Genomic DNA, 26,324 nt, shown 5'->3' on the forward strand with positions numbered 1-26,324 from the left:
GCCAGAAAGCAACACTGAAAAGTCACCTCCCAAGCCAGCCTGGTCCTAGGCAGGGAACCCATGGTCTGTCACCTAGATCTAAGCCAAAGCCTGGCTTGGGGGAGCTGAGGGGGTTCAGGAGGAGACACCCCACTCCTTTCCAATATTTAGAAGCTGCTGGATGAGTCTAGATGCATGGAAGGGTTGCAGCCATCTTGTAGCCATGAGGATACAAGCTTGGAAGACGGTCAGTAGGCTACATGGAGTGCTGCTGTGTGAACCGACCGTGGAAACACCCACCTCTGCCTTTGCTGTGCGGGCCACGGTGAATCCCTTCACACCAAGCGCTTTCGAGAAATGGTCTACGACTTTATGACTGGAAGCCCTTGAGCAAATATTGACAACTTGGGATTCAGGGTGCCTGGCAGGCACATTCAGATAGCCAGAGAAGCCCTGATCATGGGATGTCACAGCCCCCACACTCCATCCACGACACTGTCTGCCCAGGGGTGCTGATTGATGAGTTTAGAGTGGGAGGCATCTCAGCTGACATGGGACTACTCAGCGTGAGTCATTCCTCCTCCTCCTCCTCCTTCTCCTCCTCTTCCTTCTCCTCCTCCTTCTTCTCCTCCTCCTGGAAGACCTTCAAAGGCAGCATGATATGGCTCTGGAGTTGGCTGGGGTCACATGAGAAGTGACGGCACATGGGCACACGCCGTGCAAGTCCATTGAAAAAGCTGACACACACACACACTCCAGCCTCCACCTCTCACATGACCTACACTGACTCATCCCTAAAGCCTGCATGTTTCCTGGGCCTCGAAGGACACAAAGCTGGGGAAGAAAGAAAAGAGACCAGGATGATTTACAGGGATAAATGACACAGCGGCCAGGACATTGGGATTCACCCCTGGGTGCCATCAGAACTAATGGTGGGATTAGGGGCCACACATCCAGCTCTGCTGTCTGGCCCAAAGTGGGAGACAGACAGACAGACAGACAGACCCACAGCAGGGGAAGAGAGTGGAGGTGGAGACTGGGGAGGCGCTTTTCACCCTCTGCTGCCCAGGTGGTCTAGCATCCTTCCCCACTCACCCCCCTCCTCACCCCTCACCTCTCCAAGCCAGAGTCTAAGCCACAGAAGATTGTGAGGAAATCGGATTTGAGATTCTGGAGCCAAGGGCCACCTGACCCCCACCCTGACCCTCACTCAACCCCTACCATCACCCCCACCCTCACCCCACCCCCATCCCCAGCAGTGGGTTCATTTAAGCAGCTCAGCCGGTAAAGGAGCTTGCCTCTTGTGCCTGAGGACTTGAGTTGAAATCCCCCACCTACACACACACACACACACACACACACATACACACACGCGCGCGCGCGTACTGCCCACTCCCCCTCACCTGCCGTGGCCCATAGAAAAAGGGATGAACCAATCCCTGAAAGCTGTCTTCTGGCCTCTACATGCACCATGACACACAGACAGACTGACAGATGCTCACACACTAATAACAACAATAACATCAATAATAAATTTAAATGTTTTTAAAAATGAGCAGCAAAGGACAGTTAACTGATAGCTATGAGCACCCTGCTTGCTTTTTAAAAAGTAATTTCCTTCTGGCTCTTTAATTGATTCGTTCTCTCCGTTTCAGCCTTCAGTTCTTCATGGAAACAATAACAATATGGCTATCAGACTCCGAACTCTGATAAATGAAAGAGGGTAAATTTTGAGACAGGCAGCTTCACTGTGCATTGCACACAGGATCACGAAGGGTGGACGGTCCAGGCTGTAGGGCATCCCTGCAGTGGCTGCACCAGGCTCACAAGGCCAAAGCAAGGTCCCCCCGCCATCCTGAGCGTGCTATTCTGCCACCTGCTCTATATACCATGTATCACAGTACTCACCTGCTCTGTGTGTCCGGGTGGTGGCCCACGCAGGACAGGGCGGCGGTGGTCTGGGTACCATCCTCCTCAACTTCTTCCTGCACTGCCCACTGGTCCTCGTGGCTGACCCGCACCGCCGTTATCTTCACGCCCGTGGCCGCTTTGATTCTACGATGTAAGAAGAAAGCAGATGCATAAGAAAATAGGCTCCACCTGGGCCAGGTCCATGGGAGAAAGCATCTGGATCACATGGGGATTCCACATGCCCCTGGAGGCTAGAGGAAGGGAAGCTGTGAGTAGCTTTCCTCTAAGACTGCTCTTGGGGACAGCAAGATGGCTCAGTGCTTGAAGGTGCTTGCTGCCAAGCTGGTCGATCTGAGTTCAGCATCCAGACCCCATACAGTGGAAAGAGAAAACCAACTCCCTCAAGTTGGTCTCTGATCTCTGCACACTGCCGTGGCACAGGCACCCACCTCCACACATACAAAAGAAAGAAATGTAAGGGGGAAAAAATTCAGTGCTGATGCATCCCAAGCCATGTGTGGAAGCTCCCATGAGAAAACCTTGAGCTTGGAAAACTGAGGCAGGAGAATTGCCACAAGTTCAAGGCCAACCACCTCAAGAATAAATAAGCAAATAAACAAACCCTGTCCGTTTTTACAACTGCGACAACATGCTGCCACCGCACCTCCATTTTCTGTCACTGGCTTTGAAATTAACGATTTTATGCAAATTTTATCTTAATATTAAAAGGAGAGGCAAGGGCCCAGCAGGATGGCTCAATGGGAAAAGGCACTTACCACCAAGCCTGAAGACGTGAATTCAATCCCTGGGAGACCCACATGGTGGAGGGAGAGCACAGACTCGTGCAGTGTGACCCCTGACCTCCATATGTATACCATGGTACATGCACACCCAACACATAGCTGCTAAATACATGAATACGCATAATAAAAAATTAGCAGAGGAAGGAGGAGCTGACTGAAATATGAAAGGGGGTGGTATCTGGGAGGCTCAAGGAAGGAAGCCTTTCCCGGCAGGGTCTGCAGCACGAGCTGCAGATGTCTGGGCCCAAGACCAGTTCTGAAGCCTGGCTTCATCACCTGCCTTGAGGACTGTGGTGTGGGCTCAGGGGCATCAACCTCTGCATGTCCTTCAGATACAAAGGCAGGACTCTGCCTCTGACTCCCTTCCTGTGGCCACTGCATCTCCCAGCCTGGATAAGATACTCCAGAGGCTCCAATGTCACCCATCTCCTCCTCCTCCTCCTCCTCCTTCTCTCTTCCTCCTCCTCCTCCTTCTCTTCCTCCTCCTTTTTCTCCTCCTCAGAATCTAAGCATTCTTCCTTCTGGGTTCTGGTCTTAATCTCTTCTTCCACAAAGCTTTCTTTCTTGATGCCACGACATCCTAGGAGTTAATTTATGCATCCCACGAACAGAGGCGTCCTGTTCCATCCCTGCCTCCAGCCAAAAAAGCAAGGGAAGAGAATGTTCCAGAACCTGTGTCTACATTCATAGTCCTTCTCACAGAAGCTGCACCCTATGCCCTGTGGGTCCTCGCTACTCTAACAGCTCACAGTGATCTCCCCTCCGCAGCCCCCCCGACAAATACAACGGCTCAGAAGCCCTCTGTCAAGGCACTGGTGGTCAGAGGGGGAGTGGGACTCAGTTGCAGGTTGGCCTGCAGAGGCCTGTGAGACCCAGTTTTTCCTGGACGAGAGTCCCTCACCCAGGTTGATCTTGTAGAGATTAAGGATGCGCAAAGGACACTGGGGTAAAGGACCATCATCGATGGTGAATTCAAACATGGAAGAACGAGCCACTCTCTGGAGACCTGGCTGGGCTTCTGGGCCCCTGCTGCCAGGCGTCCCAAGGACTACGCTGAGTCTCCAGGCAGAATCTAAGTATTTCCTGGTCTTAATTCTGGGCAAAAAATTCTTCCCACCCTGCCAAGACAAAGCCAACGTCTCCCTTCACCACAGGGAAACTATGTATCTCATGAGGTTACTCTAGGGAACAGCGGATGGCCAGCCAATGCCCAGGTTGTGGTAGTGCAACAACTGCACACACACACACGTACACAACACATGCACACACACATACACACAGACACATAGACACACACACACACACACACAAAACACATGCACACACACACACACACAACACATGCACACACACATACACACAGACACATAGACACACACATACACACACACAAAACACATGCACACACATACACACACACACAACACATGCACACACACATACACACAGACACATAGACACACACATACACACACACAAAACACATGCACACACATACACACACACACAACACATGCACACACACATACACACACACACAAAACACAAAATTTGAGCACATGTCACCAAGCTTTCAAAGGATACTCCTTCAGACATCTGACCCTGTTCAGCCCCCACAGTGAATTCTCGTCTCATGGCTACGGGGTGGTTGCAACAGCTCTAGATTGCACATCTTTATCTTCAGTTTAAAAAAAAAAAAAAAAGATTCTCCTTCTGAGAGCAAAACTCCTAAAGCCAGTTTTCACAGGCTGAATCTGATTGGTTTGTTCATAATGGGTGAGGTTAATCCCATATCAGGAGGGCTTTAAAAGAAGGGGATGCTGAAAAGAAATTCAACTCATATAGGAAGAAATGCATGCTGGGTATTACAAATACTTGTAAAGCCAAATTGTTGATGTGCCCCCTGTCTCTTAAGCACAAGTTATGAAATTCTTCTTAAAGCTCTCCCAAGTAAATCCTCCTTAACTTCAGGCTATATTTGTTAAAGAGATTTAAGCTCAGAGAAAGTCAGGTCTTAAATATTCACTAACCTTGTTTTAGAAAAAAAACATCTTCAGACTTGGGGATATTCTTAGCACTTGGTATTTTAAATCTATAATAGCCAAAGCTACGTGGAAGAGATTAGTGGCCCCGCTGCTGTGGTAAGCTAGTTTCCAAGGCTAAGCAATAAAAGTTGCCAACACGAAGCGTCCAGGATGGATAAGGAGAGTTAGCCAAGTGACTTGGTGACAGGCTAGCACACAGGAAAGTCTTCAGGGGTACGGAACTATCTCAAAGGGAAAGGTTTAGGGGCTGGGGAGAGGGCTCAGTTTATAAAGTGCTTGCTGCTCTTGCCAAGGACCCCGTTACATTCTCAACACACAGGCCAGGAGGCTCACAGCCACCTGTAACTTCAGCTCCAGGGGGAGATTTGACACCCTCTTCTATAATGTGACTTTTATTTATTTATTTATTTTGTGTATGTGTGTGTGTGTGTGTGTGTGTGTGTGTCTGGCCTTTGAAAGGACCCTATGCCCTTCAGTGTCAGTTGGCTCTTAGACTTCTGGGAAAGGGTGAGGATATAAAAAGCTAGTGGAGGCTGAGAGCGGGAGGAGGAGGAGGAAGGGAGTAGGCAGGGGAGGGTCCGGCTAGAAGAAGAGCAGGCTCAGAGAAGATAGCTGGTGCAGGAAGAAGGAAGAGAGAGTAGGGCTAGAGAGAAGAAGATACTGAACAGGGTGAAAGCAAATTGGGCCAGCATAGTGAGAAGGCGGTCAGGCCAGGAGAAGCTGAGCTAAGCCAGAGACGGTATTGTTAGAAGACAGAAGAAGAAGAAGCCACAAGCAAAGTAGTAAAGGAAAATATAAGAGGGGGAGGGGAGTTATGCTCTTCTGGCCTCTGCCGAATTCTTCCACCAGGTCTCTGGAGGTTAGTGGAGGAAGGCCACCCCGAGCGCCCATTTTTGAATGACTGTTTCTTTTAAAAGAGATTTATTTATTTATTTTATGTGTATGAGTGCTCTGTTTTCATGCACACCAGAAGAGGGGATCAGATCCCGTTACACATGGTTGTGAGCCACCATGTGGCTGCCGGGAACTGAACTCAGGACCTCTGGAAGAGCAAAGCAATCTCTCTCTCTATGTACATGATGGTCCAATAGTTAGACCGCTGGCTACTCTTCCAGGAGACCCAGGTTCAGTTCCCAGCACCCACACTGAGGCCCACAATGGCCTGTAACTTTCCTGGAGGTTCAAAGCTGCCTTCTCCCTCCTCAGGCACCAGGCATGCAATCAATGAACAAGCATACATGTAGGCAAAACTCTTATACACATAATTTTTTTTTTAAAAATCAAGACAGGATCTCTCACTGAACTTGAAGGACATCCTGAGGGTGTTAGACTGGTTGACCAGCAATCTCCCAGCATCCACCTGCCTCCAGCCCTCACAGGCACAAATGGCTATGCTGTGCACTTTACATGGGTGCTGTGGATTTGAACTCGGGTCCTCATGCAAGCACAGCAAGCACTCTTAAGCTACTGATCCATCTCCCTAGCCCCTTGTCAGGCATCTTTGAGCCTAACTTTCTTTCCTACAAAGCCATTAAGCACTCAATGTGTCTGTGCTAGACAGTTGTATGTTAACTTGACACAAACTAAAGTCACTTGAGAGAAGGGAACCTTAAGAAAATGCCTCCATGAGATCCAGCTGTAAGGCATTTTCTCAATTAGTGATCAATGGGGGAGGGCCCAGCCCATTGTGGGCAGAGCCATCCCTGGGCTGGTGGCCCTGAGTTCTGTTAAAAACTGTGATATTGGAAGCATGGGCTGAATACACCCTTTTCTCCCCAAAGTTGGTCATGAAGGTTCATCACAGCACTAGCAGCCCTGACTAAGATGGTGCCTACCGTACCTCTGAGAATGAAAACAGTAGTAACGCAGAGACAATGGGTGGATAAAGATTGTTTTCTAGACGTGTATTTGAGCACCTGCATCAGCAAGAACTGAGACTGTTCCTAACGTGTCCACTTCCTCAAACCAGTGATCCCCTTAGGCCATTGCACTTGAATATTAACTGACAAAATCCATGCAGTTTCTGACATTTCTGCCATGCAGAGGACCAGCTGAAATCTACCCCGTGTTGACAGAAGACACACAAAAAGTTAGCTCCGCAATTCAAGGGCAAGAGGAAGGAGGCGAAGAAAGGCTGTTTAATATTCTCCCCGTCCTTGTGAGAAAAGAAAGTAAATATTAAATCAAGAAAATCTCTGGAAACAGTCAGAGAGCTTGCCTTTGTCACATCCATCACCCCGGTAATAAATATTAATAAACAAACCCTAAGACAGAAAAAAATGCAATTCATAACTCAAAAGTAGTCTGACCTTTTTATGGAATTAAACTCATTTTCTGTCGAGCCTGCGATTTGTAGAATGTTTCTGGTGACATACGTTTTTGTAGATCTACCAGAGAATCTTCCACAGGGGTCTTTACAGGCACTGATGAGCCACAGTAAGATGCTTCTCTCTCTCTCTCTCTCTCTCTCTCTCTCTCTCTCTCTCTCTCTCTCTCTCTCTCTCTCTCTCTCTCTCTCTCATACACACAGGAGTTCTTTGGCTCTGATGTGTGGGCTCTGCCCTGGTTAAGGACATCAGTCTGCAACCAGAGTGCTCACAGCCACGAGGACACGCAAGCAGACCCACTCTCAGAACCTTGCCTATCATCACACTACCTCTTGTACCATAGAACTTTCTTCCAAGTTCTAGGCCCACAGATAAATGTATACGTGAAATCATCTCTTAAGGGTCTCAATCATGGGGCCTGGAGAGATGGCTCCACAGTTAAGAGCTCTTATTGCTCTTGAAGTAACCAATGCTTGATTCCCAACACCCACAACCATCTAACTCCAGTCCCGGGAAGATTCGATGCCCTCTTCCGGCCTCTGAGGATACTTCGTGCACATGGTACATATACATGCATGTAGGCAAATCATATATATACATATATGTGTGTGTATATATGTGTGTGTATGTATATATACATATATAACAAATGTCAAAATCAAGGGGAAAAAGAATCATAATCATCCTTAAAATGTTCCTGGCTAAACTAAGCCTCAACCCACGCAAAAATACAAACAAAAACATCCAACGTCTCTCGCCCTCTTTCAGAAAGGAACTGGGCACACACACCTTGATGCTTACATAGAGTTCAGAGGTCAACTCTCAGGAACTTGTTCTTCCAGGGTGGCTTCCGGAGACTGCAAGTCATCCGGCCTGTGCAGCAAGCACTTTAAAAGGCTGAGCCATCTTGCCACCCCTCCACTTCTTTACTTTCTAATATTCAAATCTATTTCCATCCTCATATGGCCAGACTAACATTTTCAACAGTAGTGAGAAATCCCTCCCAAGCCACCCCCATCCCGCTCTGAGGTCTCCTACCCTGGTTTAAGGACAGAGAGGTAGCTGTCATTCTGGGTTTCTCTGCATAGACAGAGGAGCAAAGGGCAGGAAGCCAACAGAACTCTCACCATCCACCCACATGGGTTGCTCCTGAGGCGGCTCCCAGGGTCCCCTGGGATCAGTAGGGGGATGAGGTGGTGTTCCGATGCTTCTCCCACCAGGCCTGAAACCAAGAGAACTTTCAGAAGGCCACCCTCACCCCATCTGCTGAGACCCAAGGCAGGAATACACTGGGGGCTGGCCTGGTAGATTCCCCGGTGAGCTGATAACAAGGGCTGTGATTAAAGACATGTGTGCACCACCTTTAAATTTTCACTATTGATAGCAACTGTGGATGTGATGCAACCAGGTGCTTCAAGCTCTTGCCTTGACATCCCTGCTGTGATGGGCTGTGTCCTGGAATTACGACCTCAAACAAACCCCTTCCAAGTTGTTTTTGTCAGGGTGTTTTTATTACAGCAACAGACAGGAAACCAGGACACCCAGGCACCTGCTTCCACCATTCTGACCCCTCCTCCCACCACTCCACCATTTTTATATGAAACCAGAACTTCACTATGGAGATGCAAGCCAGAGGTGCCCAGAGCTGCAAACGTCTGACACCTGGTCCCCAGCTGCTGGTGCTGCTGTGAGGCAGCATAGAATCCTCGGGATGTTGGGACCTCATGGGGGAACTGAGCAAGCTGACTTCCAGCCCAGGCTTCCTTCCTCTGCTTCCTGGTGGGAAGACACTGTAATGAGTGGCTGCCTCTCATTCCTGCTGCCTTAGGTTAAGTGAGTCTTTCCACCACGCTCCGCCACTGTGATGACTAGCGCCAAGTACATCTTTCTCCTTCAAGGCCCTTCCATGGTCTCCCTGGATCCACACAGACAGTCTAGCTGGATCGCCAGTGTCACACTAACCTGTTTATTCCTCTCAGTCTCCCTTCAGAGTAGATCCTTCATCATTCTGTCTTATGTAAGGGGAAACTGAGGCACCAAGCACAGTGTGGGGGATGCTGAATTGAGCCACCTGTCCTCCATCTTGGTTCTTGAGGCTGCCTCACTCAGCCTACATGATGTTTCTGCCTCCCTCTCCCAGTTGAGCCCATATTTCAAACTCTCTAGCTTTGGAGGGGGCTTCCTGCCTGAAGTTCCCTCTGTCTCAGTTTCTCCTTGTCAATACTCAAAGGTGACTATCCTCCTGCCTCATCTCTGCCCTGAGAACCTTCCATACACTCCCAGGGCAGCTCTCCTTCAGTGTGAAACAGATACACCCTTTAAGAGAGTGGCTCACAGAATTTCATGCTCACCCATAAGCAGGTGCTTGGGGCCCCAGAGGTGCACAGAGTATCTGTGCCAGTCTCTGGGGGGAGTCTCACACCACGGATGTGGATGTGGCTGTGGGAATACACTTATCACTAACCTGCCCATCCACCAGTGGGCTCTGTCACTATCATCCCCAGGGATATAGAAGAGATGGGTAACTGGGAAATCTGAGTGGAGTGGATACCTTTGTCAAACCACCTGGAAAGGGAATCTCAGTGAGAGGTTGCCTGGATTAGATTGGCCTGTGGGCACTGTCCTCGGTTAGTGAGAAGACCTGTGCCACTGTGGGCGACACCATTCCCTAGGTAGGGGGCTTCTGGACCATCTAAGAGTGGAGAAATGAAGTTGAATGCTAGAATCCAAGGCCCTCTGCCTTTGACTATGGACGTGATGTGAACAGCTGCTTCGAGTTCACACTTGAATTTGAACAGTCCCTCGGTAAGAGACTGCAGCCTGAAACTGTGACCCAGATAACTCCTTTGTCCTTCGGGTAGCTCTTCCCAGGGATAGACTATCACAGCAACAGAAAACAAAGCTAAGATACTTTAAGATACTGGGTCCCTCAGGTCCCTTTCCCACTGCCTGCTCCAGAAAAGCCAACTATTTCCGTGGATTTTGCTTCAGATCACCATTTGTGGGAGAGACAAGGATTCCCTATGCAGCCCAGGCCTGGCTTGAACGCATGGTGATCCTCCTGTCATAGGGATGTGCCATAATAGCCAGGCATGGTCATGCATGCCTGTAATCCCAGAACTCTGGGAGGCAGAGGCAGGTGGATCTCTGTGAGTTCGAGGCCAGCATGGTCTACAAAATTAGGCCAGGCCAGGCCAGGATACATAGAGAAATCTTGCCTTGAAAAACAAAAACAAAACAAACAAAAAAAAGAAAGAAAGAAAGAAAGCCAGGAGGTGGTGGCACATGCCTTTAATCCCAGCACTGGGGAGTCAGAGGCAGGTGGATCACTGTGAGTTTGAGGCCAGCCTGGCCTACAAAGTGAGTCCAGGATAGTCAAGGATACACAGAGAAACCTTGTCTCGAAAAAAACTAAAAAAGAAAAAGAAAGAGAAAGAAAAAGAATGTGCCATAAATGCGCCTATTTCGGTTTACCTAGATGCTCACTGGCTGGAAGCTGTGCCTGGGTACATCTGCAAAGATGTACTAGCTGCATTGAAGATTTGTGCCAATGGAACCGTGTGATCGCCACAGGGATGGCCCAGCTTGCCTTTTTGGTAGCAGACTTCCTCCAACCCTTAGAAGAGGAGAGGGCAGCGAACAAGCTGTCGTCCTATGAACCCTCCCTTGACCGCAAACTTTATTCACCCTCTTAGGCAATTGCCTTTAGGAAGTGTGAGCAGGCGCTGTTTTAAAGGGGAGAAGTCGAAACAGCCCCTGTTCCAGACAGGCGGCTGCAGGTGAAGGTGGCTGAACGAGGGGGCACAGAGAGCCATCGCAGACACAAGCAGCCAGTGGCCTCTGAAGAAACAAACCCAAATGCAGCTTCGCCTGAGGCTGATCACTGTCGGTTAGAACAGTGGTTCTCAGCCTTCCCGATGCTGGGACCCTTTAATACAGCTCCTTACATTTTGGCGACCCCAGTGACCATAAAATTATGTCACTGCTACTTTGTAACTGTGATTTTTGCTATTGGTAGGAATCTTTACGTAAATATCTGTGTTTTCTGATGGTCTTAGTTGACCCCTATTGAAAGAGTCATTCGACACCCCCTCCCCAGTAGGTCATGACCCACTGAGTTAGAGGGACACACACTGTCCCTCAGCCTTCCCAGTCCTGGAAGTCCCTGGATCATCCTGGACCATTTTGCTTTGTCCCAGGTGTCGTCTGCATGACAACTTCCTATTTCTCTTTAAAACAGGCTGGCCTTACATTACCTTCTCCAGGGAGAGAGCGACACATCCGCTCCTGCCACGAAAAGCCAAAGCAACCCCACTTTCCGTAAAGAGAAGAAACCCCTAAAATAAGTACAAATGGCAACCGCACAGTGTTACTGAATCCCAGCCAGATGCCGCAGTCTGCCAAGGGCTCGCAGCCTGGGCCGTGGGTCCTTATTCCCAACATAGTCGAGCAACAGATGTGAGTCACAGGTGGCTGTGAGGTACCACAGAGCAACTCCCTGAAGCACCTGGGATGGAAGGCCACTGACCGAAGACAAGACAAGCACCTGTCGTCAGTCCAGTTGCCTCACCCCCATGTGTATTCCTGGCTATATCACTTTACCTCCACTTCCTCCTGCCTGGTGCTTCCCCGGATGTGAGGACACAGCTGGTGCATCACGGCAAACCATGGTAACTTTTGGGAGGAGGCTGGAACTAACAAAACATAGGCCTCACTGGAAACGCAGAGGTGAGTCTGTGTTTGCGCTGGGTCTCACCCAACCAGACTGAGGCTTCCTCTGAATGCCTGCTCCTCCCCTTGTCCTGTCACCATGGTAACATGAAGCCCCTTCAGCATAGCCGGTCAAACTTTCTACCCAGTGTTCCTGTGTGCTGTGGGCTCCTTCAAGACCACAGCAGCCACCAGTTACAGAACAAGCCACCAGGGCTGATGATTATGTAACCTAGCGGGTGCTCCACACACCTGAGCCCTGTTTCCTTCTCTCTTGTCAGTGCGGTTTCTTTTAAGCTCAAAAGCAGAGGAGGGTGGTGCTCCATTCCTGGCTGTAATTAACTCCAAAAAAATATGTGTCCTTTCACAATGAAATGAACCTCTGTGAAGAGAGACCTGAGGAGTCTCTGAGGAGACTGACACTGGGCCCTGAGAACTGATAATAAGGTGGGTTATGGGCATTTGTGACCCCTGGGATACTCAGCCCGTGTTTGTGTGTGTGTGTGTGTGTGTGTGTGTGTGTGTGTGTGTGTGTCTCAAGAGAGAGAGACAGAGAGAGAGAGAGAGAGAGAGAGAGAGAGAGAGAGAGAGAGAGAGAGAGAGAGCGCACTGTGCACATGCATATAAAAGCCAAAGTCACCCTTGGATGTCATTCCTCAGGTGCCAACCACTGCTTTGTGAGACAGGGTCTGTGTGTGTTTCTGTCTGTCTCTGTGTGTCTATGTATCTCTGTGTGTCTCTCTGTCTCTGTCTCTCTGTTTCTGTCTGTCTCTCTCTCTTTCTCTCTTTTTCTCTATGTATTTCTGTCTCTCTTTGTCTGTCTGTCACTGTCTCTCTGACTGTATCTGAGTCTCTGTCTGTGTCTCTGAGTCTCTGTGTCTGTCTCTCTGTCCTTCTTTCTCCTTCACTCTCCCCATCTCTCTCTCTCCTCTCTGTGTCTCTGTCTCTCTGTCTCTCTCTCTGTCTCTCTCTCTGTCTCTCTCTCTCTCTCTCTCTGTCTCTCTCTCTCTCTCTGTGTCTCTCTCTCTCTTCCCCTCCCCCATCCCAGAACTTGGAGAATAAGCACAATGTCTCATCCTGGTTATCAGTTGCGTCTGGAACCAACTCAAACCCAAACTGCTGGGCATCCCTAGGAGGGGTTTTTCTTGAAGTAAAACCTAAGCCTGGGCCACGCCTTCTGCAGGCAGCTCAGATGAAAGCACTTGGAAGAAGGAAACTTTGCGTTTTGCCTGCTCACCCTCACTCGCATTGGCAGGTTCACCTGTCCTGTTGCTGTGGCTGATATGCAACCCTACTTCTTCTAGATTCCACCATGGGCTGAAGACCAGCAGTACTCCAGGAATCCTCCAGGACCCCAGTACCAAACTGGGACTGCAGAGGCACCCAGCCTCTTGGCCTGAAAGACTACTGGATTCTCAGCTTTCGGTCAGAAGACAGCCATTGTTGGATTACCCAGACTGCATCCTGTGAGTCACTCTAATAAAGCCCCTCATAACATCCCTGTTCGTCCCATGCAGTCTGTCCCTTCAGTGAGTCCCATGGAGCTGTCCAGCTCCACTTCCCCAGTGCCAGGACTATGCTCTTGTGCCAGGATTATACTCTCATGTGCATGGCTGGCTTTTTTGCATGGGTTTTGAAGATGAAACTCAGGTGCCACTGCTTGCAAAGCAAGAAATTTACCCACTAGACCTTCTTCCAAGCCCCCCTGGCATCTAAGTGAGCCCTGTGTGCTCAAATGAGCCATCCAGGATTGGATATTCAGGTGAGCCACCCAGCACTGCATATTCGAAGGAGCCATCCAGGACTGTGCATTCAAATGAGCATCCTCTTGACCACAGGTTGGCCCCAAGCATGAGGCTGATTCTCCTACTAATTTCTCACCCACATTTACACAGACATGGCTTTTTTTTTTTTAAACCTCAGCTCAACTATATCCCAGTACATTGTGTCTTATCTAGATGCCACAAAATTTCCATAACAGCAGAATTTACATACAGATGGCAAATAAATAAAGCTCGCTTGTGGCTTGGTCTGCGGTTCCTACGGTCAGGGGGGCCTATTAGAGCTTTATGAACTTGCTCAGTGATAGACTGTTCTAGCTGATCTTACAGATTGCTGCCGTACAATCCAACCCTGCTCCAAAAGTGAAATTAATTCTCAACAGTTCTTCTGCAATGTGAAGGCACCAAAATTGAGTTTCTTCTGTATGCGGTGCTAGAAATATTTCTCATTTCTCATTCGAGCCACAAAAGGGACTCTCCTCGCTCTCTCTCTCTCTCCCTCCCACCCCCCTCTCCTACCCATTTCCCTTAATACCATGAAATTGCAATTAGCCTATGGGGAACAGACCAGTCAACACAGAATTTGCCACACAGAAGTCAGTCTAGGCAAGAAAGAAAGCGGTGAGGGCAGTTTCTGCGATGCAAGATGGCCTGGGAAGACCAAACTGCACCCTATAGCAACCCCAGAGTTCTCATACTGCCTCTGGGAGTTGAACCTTGACAAGCACTGAGGTCTCTTGAGGGACCACACCATTACTATCTGCACCGGCTGCCTTCTGTGTCTACAACGGGGAGGCAGTATTTGTGAGTGAGCGGGGAGTAGGGCCACCCTGTACATGCTCATAATGATCTAGATGGGCCATAGGACTGAATCCACCCAGGAGAATTTTAATGGAAAGTCAACAGTCCAAGAGGAATGAATATCTGGCGAGACGGTGCTAGGGCGCTGGGGGAGGGCCAGGCTCACCTTTCCAGCATATTCTTAACCCTCTATGTCCCTAAGCAGAGAGCCCAAAGCAAGACACCGGAGTGCTGTTCATCTCTTGAGCATGGCTGCGACATATCAGACCACTAACAGAGCTGCAAATTTTTTTTTCCAGGTTTCTTTGAGAAAGGGTTTCTCTGTATAGCCCTGGCTGTCCTGGAACTCACTCTGTAGACCAGGCTGGCCTCCAACTCAGAGATCCACCTGCCTCGGTCTCCTGAGTGCTGGAATTAAAGGCGTGCCCCACCACCACCCAAGCAAGGACCATTCTTGAAAGCTCAGTGTACTGAAGGAGAGGCCAGGGGTATCTTAGTCAGGGTTTTCCTTTGCTGTGCAGTAAACACCATGACCAGAAAGAAAGTCGGGGAGGAAAGGGTTTATTCAGCTGTCCCTCACCAAAGGAAGTCAGGACAGAAACCCAAACATGGCAGGAGCCTGGAGGCAGGAGCTGATGCAGAGGCCATGGAGGGGTACTGCTTACTGGCTTGCTCTCCATGGCTTGCTCAGCCTGCTTACCGATTGAACCCAGCACCACCAGCCCAGGGATGGCACCTCCCACCATGCACTGGGCCCTTCCCCATGGATCACTGATTGAGAAAATGCCTTACAGCTGGATCTCATGGAGGCATTTCCTCAACTGAGGCTCCTTCCCCTCTGATGACTCTAGCTTGTCCAGCCAGTACACGTGGGGTTAGAAAGGTTGGTTTAAACAAACCAAAGCACCAGGAAAGATAGGAATGGAAATGCTTTACTGGCGGAGCCATCTCCCCGGCCTCAGGTTCTTGCCCTTTGTTTACCTGTGTGATCCTTGTCTCTTGCTTAAGCTCTTCCTGCCTTGTGGACTCGCCTCCCTTGCCCACCCTTTCAAATTCTGCTTGCCCTTTAGGGCCCAGCTCTAGATGATACCCTGTTGGACTGTGGTATACACATACACATACACACACACACACACACACACACACACACAGAAATAGACAGTAAAGGAGAGAGAATGACTTTTGCTTCCCTGGCTTCAATCTGATCCTTCAGTGGAGAGATGGGGGGAGCACCTGCTTTTGTAAATATGCTTTATTGCAACCCACCCCCTCATCCTGGATGTTTTCAGGCCACAACAACAAAGCTGAGAAAGTCATCAGAGATACAAAAGATGGCACAAAGAGCTGAGTCACCACCAAGCCACTAAGCACTTTCTAGAATGCGCGCACATGCGCGCGCGCGCACACACACACACACACCAGCTGTCATCTCACTTGGGTGTCTCACTGCACTGGGCTCAGGGCCTGCAGCACTCTCAGGACTGGGCAACCCCATCATCCTTGCACTGAGAAATGACAGGATTCCAGAGTGATCCACAGCAACAGAGAGCTGTCCCCCCACCCTCCCAGAAGGGCCCAGGTCTATCTGGGAAGGCATGATGTTGCCAGCACATATCTGATGCATGGCCCTCTAACTCCGTTTCCTAAAGCATTCACTGAGCCATAAACATGCATCTCTTTTGCTTGTTTGTTTGTTTGTTTGTTTGTTTGTTTTTTCAAAACAAGGTCTCTCTGTGTAGCCTTGGCTGTCCTGGACTTGTTTTGTAGACCAGGCTGTCCTTGAACTCACAGTGATCCGCCTGCCTCTGCCTCTTCCTCCTGAGTGCTAAAACCCACATCTCTTATAGCTCACAAGCATCGCTCTTGAGGACCCAAGAGACATTTCTTGGAAACAGAATCTTCTGGGAAGACAAGGTTCAGTCTCCCAGGCTCTGAGGAGGACAGATCTCTGAGTCAGTCACAGCCAGCCAGCTCTGAGGAGGACAGATCTCTGAGTTGTCAGTCACAGCCAGCCAGCTCTGAGGAGGACAGATCTCTGAGTCAGTCACAGCCGATGAAGCTGGTGTCACATCCACGCTGCCACTCTCTTTCAGTCGCTTTCTCTACCCTCCCTCCCTCTACAACTTCCCCCCTCCCGTGAGAATAGACGTCAGCTCGTCACTATTGGTGATAACCAGATAAAAGCCCTTTCCCACCACCTTAACTAGAACTGAACACAAGAGCCTCTGACAAACACTCAACAGTGATCAGGTGACCAGTGCCTTCAAGCAGCTGACAGCTTAGGGTTTGCCAAGTGCCAATTCTCCTCCTCTCTGATGCCACAAAACTACTTACCGAAGAGTGAACTGGTCTGCCACGGAGCCGCTGGTCAGAGAAACCAAAAAGGTGGCCGCCTCCCCTTCTCGGATGAGGTTCAGGGGGATGGAGAGAGCGATGTTGTCATCAAGGCTCACCAAGGACCACCGCAGGTCATCCTGGGTAGGGTACACCACCACACTGCCGATCCTCTCCCGGGCAGGGAGCACCGGTTGAGGCTCCTCCTGTTCTGAGTGGATGTTATTTTCCCATTTGCCCTCCTCCTCCAGCGGGCACTGACCGGCCTCATTGGCTGGATAAAGGGCAAAGAACAGTTCCATAGCAGTGCCGCCCAGCAACGCCGGGATCTCCTCCCGGGGTTCCAGGTCCAGACCCGAGCTGAACCACTCAGGCAGCAACTCCAACTCCGCCACACACAGCCCAGGGGCCCCCTGCAGCCGGCAGCTGGCTGCCACCTCCCTGGCCTCTGGAAAGGCAAACATCTTGACACAGGGAAGATCTTCCCCAGGGTCACTGTCATCCCAGCCCATGCCGGTGACATAGAACAGTGTCTGCACTTTGGGTCTGTTGGAAAAGATGGAGCTGTCAAGGATGTGGGATTTGAGCCTCCAGTTGAAAGGGAACCTCTCCATATTCCCAAAAGGGGTGGGCGTGAGCAGGAAGTCCCAGGGCACTGTCTTCTCCACAGAGAAGGGGCCGTAGCTGGCGTTGATGGCAGGAGGGCTCTGGGCTCGGTGGATGAAGAGTGTGGCTGACCGGGCCTGCAGGCTGGCGTTGCGCATGAGGTCCTGGTTGGCCTCCTTGAGGAAGAAAGCCTCTTCTGCATCAGAGACGTGGAAGCTGGCTGGGAGATAGGCAGGCAGGGAGGAAAACCTCTGCAAGCTGTCTGCAGCACCTCGACCCGTGCTCTCTGCACAAAGAAGGGAGAGTACAGTCATGGTCAAAGTCTGTTCTGATACGTGAGGAAGTGAGCAGAATGCCATCTCCACCCACCGTCCTAACAAGTGGCACCATGGCCGCACAGCCCTTCTCCTTCCATCGCATTATGGAAAAAGTCAAGAATCTTACATTTCTTCCAGGAGACCCCAGTACAGAGTGCAAAAGAGCCCCACTGGCCAAAACTCTAACACTCCTGAGGAAGGAACTGTTAACACTTCCCGTATGAGGCAAGCAAGCATAGGGAATGAGTTGGAGGCCTAGGACCCCACTTGGGGTGGGTTACCCACTCTTCTAACAACGCATCCGGCAGCTGCTTTTGTGCACGTACCCACCTCTGAACAGTGCACCCAGCAACCTGGGACCTCTCCCTACTCGGGTTACACTTACATACCTCTCTGAATAAGGGGATAGGTTTCTCCTCCCATAGCAATGATAGAACTTAGTTCCTACTCAAATATCTTCCCAAGGTATCAAGGTACGCAGCACGGAAAGGCCAGTCTAGCCTGAACTGGTTTGCAGTACAAGCACAGTAAGCCAAAACTGTGTCCTCAACAAATTTGTAGGGAGAGTCCCTGAGTTACCACCTTATGCCTATGTACAACCAGGAGTACATAAGATTAAAACCAGATGCATCATGGGAAGGAATATGTACATACAAATAAACTTCTATTTTTTTAATGTGGTGTGTTTATGTATATGATCATATGTGCCATGACACACATGTGGAGGTCATAGTCTGGCCTTCAGGAGTTGGTTATCTCCCCATATGGATCCTGGGATCGAACTCAGGTCTTCCAGCATAGCAGCAAATGCCTGAGCTATCTCACCAACCCTAAACCTCTCCTCTTTACATAATACCCAGCCTCAGGTATTCTGTTATAGGAACTGAAGCAGATTGTCATATATGACCCTATTTGGATTAAACTAAGATTACACATACGTGTGTGTGTGTGTGTGTGTGTGTGTGTGTGTGTGTGTGTGTGTGTGTACTTATCTCCGTGCATCTATGAAACCCAACAAAAGTTACTTTTTACTCTTTACATTTCTGGTTTCAATGTGTGACAATGACCAAGCATTGTTCGTTAAAATGTGTAACACATGGGGCTGGAAAGAAGGCTAAGAGCACTGGCTGCTCTTCCAAAGGACCTGGGTTCGATTCCCAGCACCCACATGGCAGCTCACAACTGTCTGTAGCTCCAGTTCCAGGGGATCTGACATCCTCACACACACATAAAACAGGCAGAATAGCAATGTACATAAAATAAAAATAGTTTTTAAATGTGTAACACACATGCAAAATAGGCTGTGTGTGTACCATGTCTTATACATGTATATGAATACATAGGTGTGGCATGTGTGCATGTGTGTGTTTATGGTGTGTGTGTTTGTGCATGTGTATGTAGTTATGAGTGTGCATGCATAAGTATGTGCATATGTGTTTGTGGTATTAGGTATGTGTGTTATCTGGACTCCACATATGAGTGAAAACATGACATTTTTCTTTCCAAGTCTGGATGAAATTTAAATTAGAATTTGTTTGGGTATGAGATATACAGATATAAATATAGATTAGATATAGATGCAGATATAGGCATAGATACAGATGTAGATTTGGCCGCTCCCAACCAGAAAATTAAATTCCAGGTGAATTTTCTGATGGAGTAACTGACCACCAGTCGACAGTGGCTTCCAGTCAGCCCTCTCCTAAAATGTAGGCAACGTCCAGAGCGGGGTGTAAATTCTGGTTTATTTAGATATGCGGAAGAGGAAATCAGAGTAAACACACACTGTCATGTGTTCCGTGCTTCTCTGTGGATTGGTTTCTTCCTTTATCTTTCATGTGGTTTATGCTACGTCACTCAAAAATTGCTTCACAGGGAACCTAAGGCTGTGCCTCCTGTCTTTGTTGGAGGCAAAGCCTCCATCTTTTCTGATACAACCCTATGAGGCCTCCCTCCTGTTGGACCATCAATCAAGTAAAATGTGACATAAATTTTGCCTCAAAGCCTCTCTGGACAGACATAGGCATCCACAGCTAAGACTACAATCCTCTCCTCCAACCATATAGCAACCACGCATCCACCTTGATTTAGGAGCATTTGTCAAGCCCTGAGACTGTCCCCGGAAGCAGTGCAGCCCTGGCCTGTGAGGCCAAAAGGTCATGCCTGGGTTCAGAGGCAACACAGGGTGTACCAGGAAGATCCGGTACCTCATGCTCTGACTCAAAAGAGTAAGTGCAGGCAAAGAGAGCTCGGCTTGGGAGAGAGGAGGGGATAAAGAGGCATCAGGGGCTACAGTTACAGTCATTGGAAAAGTAACTAAGACAATTATAGACCGCGAATTTCCAAACCCAAAGGCCCCCATGACTGGCTGTATTTGGATAAAATGTCTTTGACAAGGCAATTCCGTTTAAATGAGGTGATCTGAATTCATCCTGACTCAGCACGTTTGCTGTGTCCTCACTGAACAGAAAGGGAAGAAATCAGGATATATACAAACACAGACGGAGGACCCTGGAAGACGCAGGGAAACAGCTGCCGCCCTCTGTAAGCCGGCCAGAGGCGCCTCAGAAGAAGCCAGACCCGCCGATGCTGTGACGCTATGGCATAAGGCTTCCGGTCTCAACTGTGAGAAAACTATTGTCCAAGTTGTGGCTACCGTTGCAAAGCGCAGTTAGCCCACGTGGCTATCTTTGGCATCGTCTAACCTGACAACACAATTATTCACCCAACTTTCCCATCCCGAAGCTCATAAAAACTCTCATTAGCAGGGGTGAGGCTCTGTGTATGTGTGTGTGTGTGTGTGTGTGCGCGCGCGCACGCGCGCGCGCGCACACACCCCAAGGTGTTTCTCAACCTCCTTCTATATTCCTCTATGTAGATAATTTTCCAGGTCTTCAGAGTGAGCATGTGTTGCTTATCCAATCTAAGAGAAATATTGACACTCTTCCTTTAAAAATAACAAAGATACGGAATTCAGTTTTCAGTGGCAGACTCATCGCACACGTCCCCTGGTGTCTTCTGTAGAGCCGAGACGGAAACAAAAACTATTGATGAAGCCAAAGGAACACACCCATAAGCAAGAGCAATGGAGGAGGGTATGTTTGTGGGTAAGATGAGGTGGGAAGCCCAGAGAGGATAAATGAGGCATCATCTTTAATGGAGTCCACCCATTGCTGGAGGGCTCTACAGCAGCTGGAGTTGAGCCCTTATGGTGGCTGGCCTTTCAGTGCCAACCTGACAGGATTTGGAATTGCCTAGAAGACACACTTCGGGGTGTGTCGTGGCGGTGTTTCCAGAGAGGTTTCCCCAAGAGGGAAGATCCACACTGACTGTGGGCAGGGCTGCGGCATTGGCTGGCGTCCTGAAGGCCCAGAAGGCGGCTCCGCAGGTGAAGGCGCGAGCATCACAAGCCTGAACACTCCAGATTGATCTCTAAAAGCCACATTTTAAAAGGGGGGAGGTGGTCTGGAGAAATGGTTCGGTGGTTAAGAGCACTGACTGCTCCTCCAGAGGACCTGGCAGCATCCATATGTCTGTAACTCCAGCTCCAGAGGACCTGATGCTCTCACATAGGCATACATGCAGGTAAAATACCAATGCGTATAAAATCAATCAGGCTGGAGAAATGGCTCAGCGGTTAAGAGCACTGGTTGCTCTTCCGGAGATCCTGAGTTCAATACCCAGCACCCACATGGTAGCTCACAACCATCTATGACGTGATCTGATGCCCTCTTCTGACATGCAGGTGTACATGTAGGCAGAGAACTGTATACATAATAATAAATAAATATTTTTTAAAAAGAATAAATCTATCATTTTTTGAAAGAAAGAAAGAAGAAAGAAAGAAAGCCAGACATGTGGCATACAACTATGGCAAAGACAGCAGAATTCCTCAAGGAACACCTGATCTGGAATACACACCTAGTGTCAAAAAAACAAAACAAATAAACAAAACAAACAAACAAACAAAAAACAGCCAGAGAAACTCTCACTTAACAAGGTGGACAGTGAGAACCAACTCCTGAAAGGTGTCCTCTGACCCCAACATGTGGCCTGTGGCACACATCCATCACCCCCCTCCATGCACAGTTAATTAACTACTTCATTCATTAAAAGGGGAGAGGGAGATGAGCCCCAGCATCCAAGGCCTCCCTGCCTCATGACTATGGACAGACACATTGTGACCAGCTGACTCAAGCTCCTGCCAGGACACCTTCCCTTCCATTACAGACTGTGTGCCCACAAACTGTGAGCCAAGATAAGCCTTTTATGCCTTGAGTTGCTCCTGCCATCTACTTTGCCACAGCAATAAGTAAACAACACACCGGCTGACGCACCAGCCGTGGCTCCTTGAAGTCTGGACAGCTGTGGCCCCACTCCTAGTAAAAACTTGAATTACAGGACTCACACACTTAACAGCTGCCTTTCAGCCAGGAGGAAATCAGACAAAAGCAGGGGGGCTGTTAAGCCCGTGTGAAAGATTTCCATGGAGTAGCAGATGTAGAAAAAGCGCCATTTAATGGATTCTATAGATCTCTTCAAGACAGTAAATCTGACCTCCTATAAACACCGTCAGCTGCCGAACAGTAGGATGTTCTCCGGACTTCATCCTAACTTCCATTTATAGTCATTCTAAATTGGGCTCCTTGGAGATGTTTAAGGAAGAGAGAGACACTAAGTGATCCTGACAGCCCTGCTGCCATCTGATTAGAAAGCAGATGAGGCCCACAGGGGGCGGAGAAGTTCCTAAGCAGGAGGCCCCGTCCGTCATCTCCATTTATAAACCAAGACATTCTTCTACCTCTGTATCAATTCTGTGTCACTTCCTCCCAACCACCAGCCATGAGGTGACCAAGTAAAGCCACTTGCCCCCATGAAAGTCTGTTTGTAGGGGAGCATCACACGGGGAGACACTTACGTTGGGGGTGGGGGCTGGAGAGATGGCTCAGTGGCTAAGGAGCACTGGCTGCTCTTGAAGAGGACCCAGGTTCCCTTCCTAGCTCCCAGACAGTGGCTCACAACTTAACTCCAGTTCCAATGGGATCCAGTGCCCTCTTCTGGCCTCTGTGGGTACTGCATGCACATAGCGCAGATAAACTCACACAGGCACACACATACATAACTACACATAAAAATAATAGGTAAATAAATTGGTAAATTTTTAAATAATTTTAAGGGTGCGTGTTATTTTTTCAAGGTGTTTGTCACCCAAACATAAGGACCCAAATTTGAGTCCCCAATACCCACATAAAAAGCCAGGTGCGGTGGCTCATGCCTATAATCCTAGCAATCAAGAGGCAGAAGTTCAGGGATCTCTAAGGCTTAGTTGACCTCTGACCTCCACATGCATGTACACACGTCACACACAAAATGATTCTTTTGCATTTATTTATTTTGTGTGTGTGTGTATAGGTAGGTACATGGACGTGCCACAGCATGTAAGTGGCGGTCAGAGGTCAGCTCCTTCTACCGTGTGTGTTCTGAGACAGTTCTTTCAAGTCACAAAAGTCTGCACATAGTTAGAACTAAGGCCCGCAAAGCTGACTTCGGGCTTCAGACCCAGCTGCGTTCAGCATTCACGCCACTGTCCCCCCACACGTTCACAAACACCCTCAAGGCAGACTGGGGTGGGCGCGCTGAAGGGGCTAGACAGCAGGTCGAACGGCAGACGCGCACAGACCAAGGTCTCATACAGGCCGTGCTGGTGAGAGAAGCAACATCACATAATAACCAACCACTTTGTCTGGAAATAAGATTATCAAAGATGGCAAAGGTGACAGACACCCAAGGGCCCCTTCCTTCCGGCCCTTCTGGACTGGGCAGGAAGCTGAAAGAGACGCTGCAGGTAAGGTGTGGGCTTCTGGCTTCTGGCTTGGGAGTAGAAATCCCTTGTACTTGATGCTACCCATTCTGTGGTCATTTGGCACAAGCGGCTCAGGGGGGAAAAGTGGATAGACAAGTAAGCAAGAGATCGCACTTGCCAGCTGGTTAGGGGACCCAAAGCCATTCACAGGACCGCTTTCAAAGGAACTCCGCTGTTTTCCAAAACAGGGAATAAACAAGGGAAGGAGGCCAAAGTGATTTATTTCCAAAACAGGAAATAAACAAGGGAAGGAAGCCAAACAGTCCCTGCAGGATTTCAACCATGCGACCTTGGGGTCCTCACCACCTTGACTGTCTTGTGGACTAACTGTTCTAACTGCTTAGAGACCCTCCTCACAGGGTCTCACTGTGTCTGGAATGTCTCCCTAGATGTCCTGGAATTCGTTATGTAGACCAGGCTGGCCACAAACTTGCAGAGTTCCCCCTGCCTCTGCCTCCTGAATGCTGGGATTAAAGGCGTGCGCCACCACACCATGCTCAGCTCCACCCTGCTGCTGCTGCTGAGAGATGGCCAGTTGGAAGAGAAGACAGATGCCCTTTTTATATTCTATTGGTGGTGGTGGTGGTGGTGCTGGTGGTGGTGGTGGTGCTGGTGGTGGTGCTGGTGGTGCTGGTGGTGCTGGTGGTGGTGGTGGTGCTGGTGGTGCTGGTGGTGGTGGTGGTGGTGGTGGTGGTGGTGGTGGTGGTGGTGGTGGTGGTGGTGGTGGTGGTGGTGGTGGTGGTGGTGGTGCTGGTGGTGGTGGTGCTGGTGGTGGTGGTGGTGCTGGTGGTGGTGGTGCTGCTGCTGCTGCTGCTGCTGTTTAGTACAATGAAAGAATGTACAATGTGCATCCTTAAGGGGCTGGCATCACTCTTGAGTGTGGCCAGGTCTCCAAAAATGCAATGCTGGCTGAAATTGTTGCAACTTGGACATTAGTAGCCACTGAATGAGATTTGGTGCCAGCAGCTAGTGAGATGGCTCAGGAGGTAAAGGTGCTAGCGGCCAAGCCTGACAACCTGAGTTTGATCCTTGGAGCCTCTATGGTAAGGGAGAACCAACTCCTGTAGGCTGTCCTCTGACCACTACTTATGCATTGTGACATACATACCCCAATACACACACACACACAGACACACACACACACGTAGGTAAATAAATAAATGTGCAAAAAACAGAAGTCATCTTAGGCAAGGGAGGGGCCATGCCTTTAACCTCAGGCCTCGGGAGGCAGAGGCAGGTGGATCTCTGTGAGTTCGAGGCCAGCCTGGTCTACAAAACTGAGTCCAGGACAGCCAAGGCTACACAGAGAAAAACCCTGTCTCAAGGGGTTAAAAAAAAAACAGAAGTCATAGTAATGGTAGAGTAATAATAAAATTAGAGGAGTGTTGCAGGCCTACTGTGTGCCAGTGACTGTTCTGTGTGCCGGTGATGGTTCATATGTGTTCTAAATGTGTTTATAGGCACTGGATTTCATACATTTATTTTCTGTACAACCCTATAAAATAACCTGCATTCTTTTCCAATCGCTCACACTCATATATGACTGTCACATGAATTTGTGATATAATCCTAGCTGTGTATAGACGTTAAAGTGGAAGCGCACAGAGATGTTAAGAAACTGGTCTTAGGTCACACAGTAGGAAAGGGGTAAACCCCGCTCCCTGTAGCTGCTTCCAGATCCCACCAAAGCAAAGAGAGGCTTGACAAATGCCTTTAATTGTCCTGTGACCCCAAAGTCTATGGGAAAAGAACCTTTAAGGGGGACAAGGAATGAACACAGGGGCCCAGAGACTCCAGCAGGGAAGAACCCTAGTGAGAAGAAAAAATATCCCCCAAAGCCCACAGTCTCCTTTCCTGAACTGCTGAGCAGATTGTGGTGTGTGTGTGTGTGTGTGTGTGTGTGTGTGTGTGTGTGTGTGTGTGTGTGTGTGTGTGTGTGTGTGTGCAGCCATGAGCTGGGAAGGAGGCGGCAACACACAGCTCTCAGCAGGTGCAGGCCACAGGGCCAGCCCAGGCTGCCTTAACTTGGCTGCCCCCGACTGGGCTCGCAGGACAATGCCGCCACCTGCTGGCCTCAACTGTCAGCACAGAGGGGAGCAGGTGCTGGGCCTGGCTTTGAAGAGAATAAAGGACTTGGGGGCTGTGGAGCTCTCACCTCAGAACTTTCCCACGGGCAGCCTTTGTGCCCAGACTCATCAAGACTCCAAAAGCACAACTTGGTGAGCTTCAGGCAAAAAGGGGTCATTGCCCCCAGACTAGGAGGAAGGGACCTGCAAGCAGTAGCACAGGGCAGTTGCCCTAAAAACTAAACTCTGCACCGGGCAGGGGAAACACCCATACCCTATGCCCTGACCTGGAGAGACACCTGCATCTGCCACCAGTGACAGGGCGCTGTGGTATACTGAAGCCACGGGGGCTGAGGTGCCAGGCAGAGAGAGCGGCGATGGCAGGGATGGTGGCCGTAAAGGCCACTGTACTGCTTCCTTCTGTCCATACTTCCCACTGCAGACGTCACAGAGCAAAGTAAGAGGCACCCTCCGCCTGCCACCACAGTCCTCGGGTGAAATTCTGGCTGCTATGTTTCCGATGTCTACCCTCGACAGGGACTCGCTCCAGCCTCAGACTAAAAGTTGCCCCCTAGGTGCTAAAGAGATGACTCAGCCGCTAAGAGCGTGGCTGCTCTTCCAATGGACTGGGTTTAATTCCCAGCACCCACATGACAGCTAACAGCCAGCTATAGCTCCAGTTCTATGTGATCTGCTGCCCTCCTCTGGTCTCTGGAGGAAATGCACACATGTGGCACACAGAGATTTGCAGATAAAACACCCACACACATAACATTACAAT

The 26,324-nt window shown here is 49.5% G+C and overlaps 1 protein-coding gene across 1 annotated transcript in view; it reads right to left on the reverse strand.

The window, feature by feature from the left end:
- Tmem132b (transmembrane protein 132B) overlaps positions 1-26,324 on the reverse strand; it is a 243,974-nt gene that overhangs the window by 141,986 nt on the left and 75,664 nt on the right. The window contains exons 2-3 of the mRNA XM_051161425.1: positions 16,692-17,583; positions 1,888-2,034 (exon numbers count right to left, since the gene is read on the reverse strand). Coding sequence (XP_051017382.1) covers positions 1,888-2,034; positions 16,692-17,583 — 1,039 coding nt within the window. The remainder of the gene's footprint in view (positions 1-1,887; positions 2,035-16,691; positions 17,584-26,324) is intronic.

This window comes from Acomys russatus, chromosome 19, assembly GCF_903995435.1.
Source record: "Acomys russatus chromosome 19, mAcoRus1.1, whole genome shotgun sequence".
In the NCBI taxonomy this organism is placed as follows: Eukaryota; Metazoa; Chordata; class Mammalia; order Rodentia; family Muridae; genus Acomys; species Acomys russatus.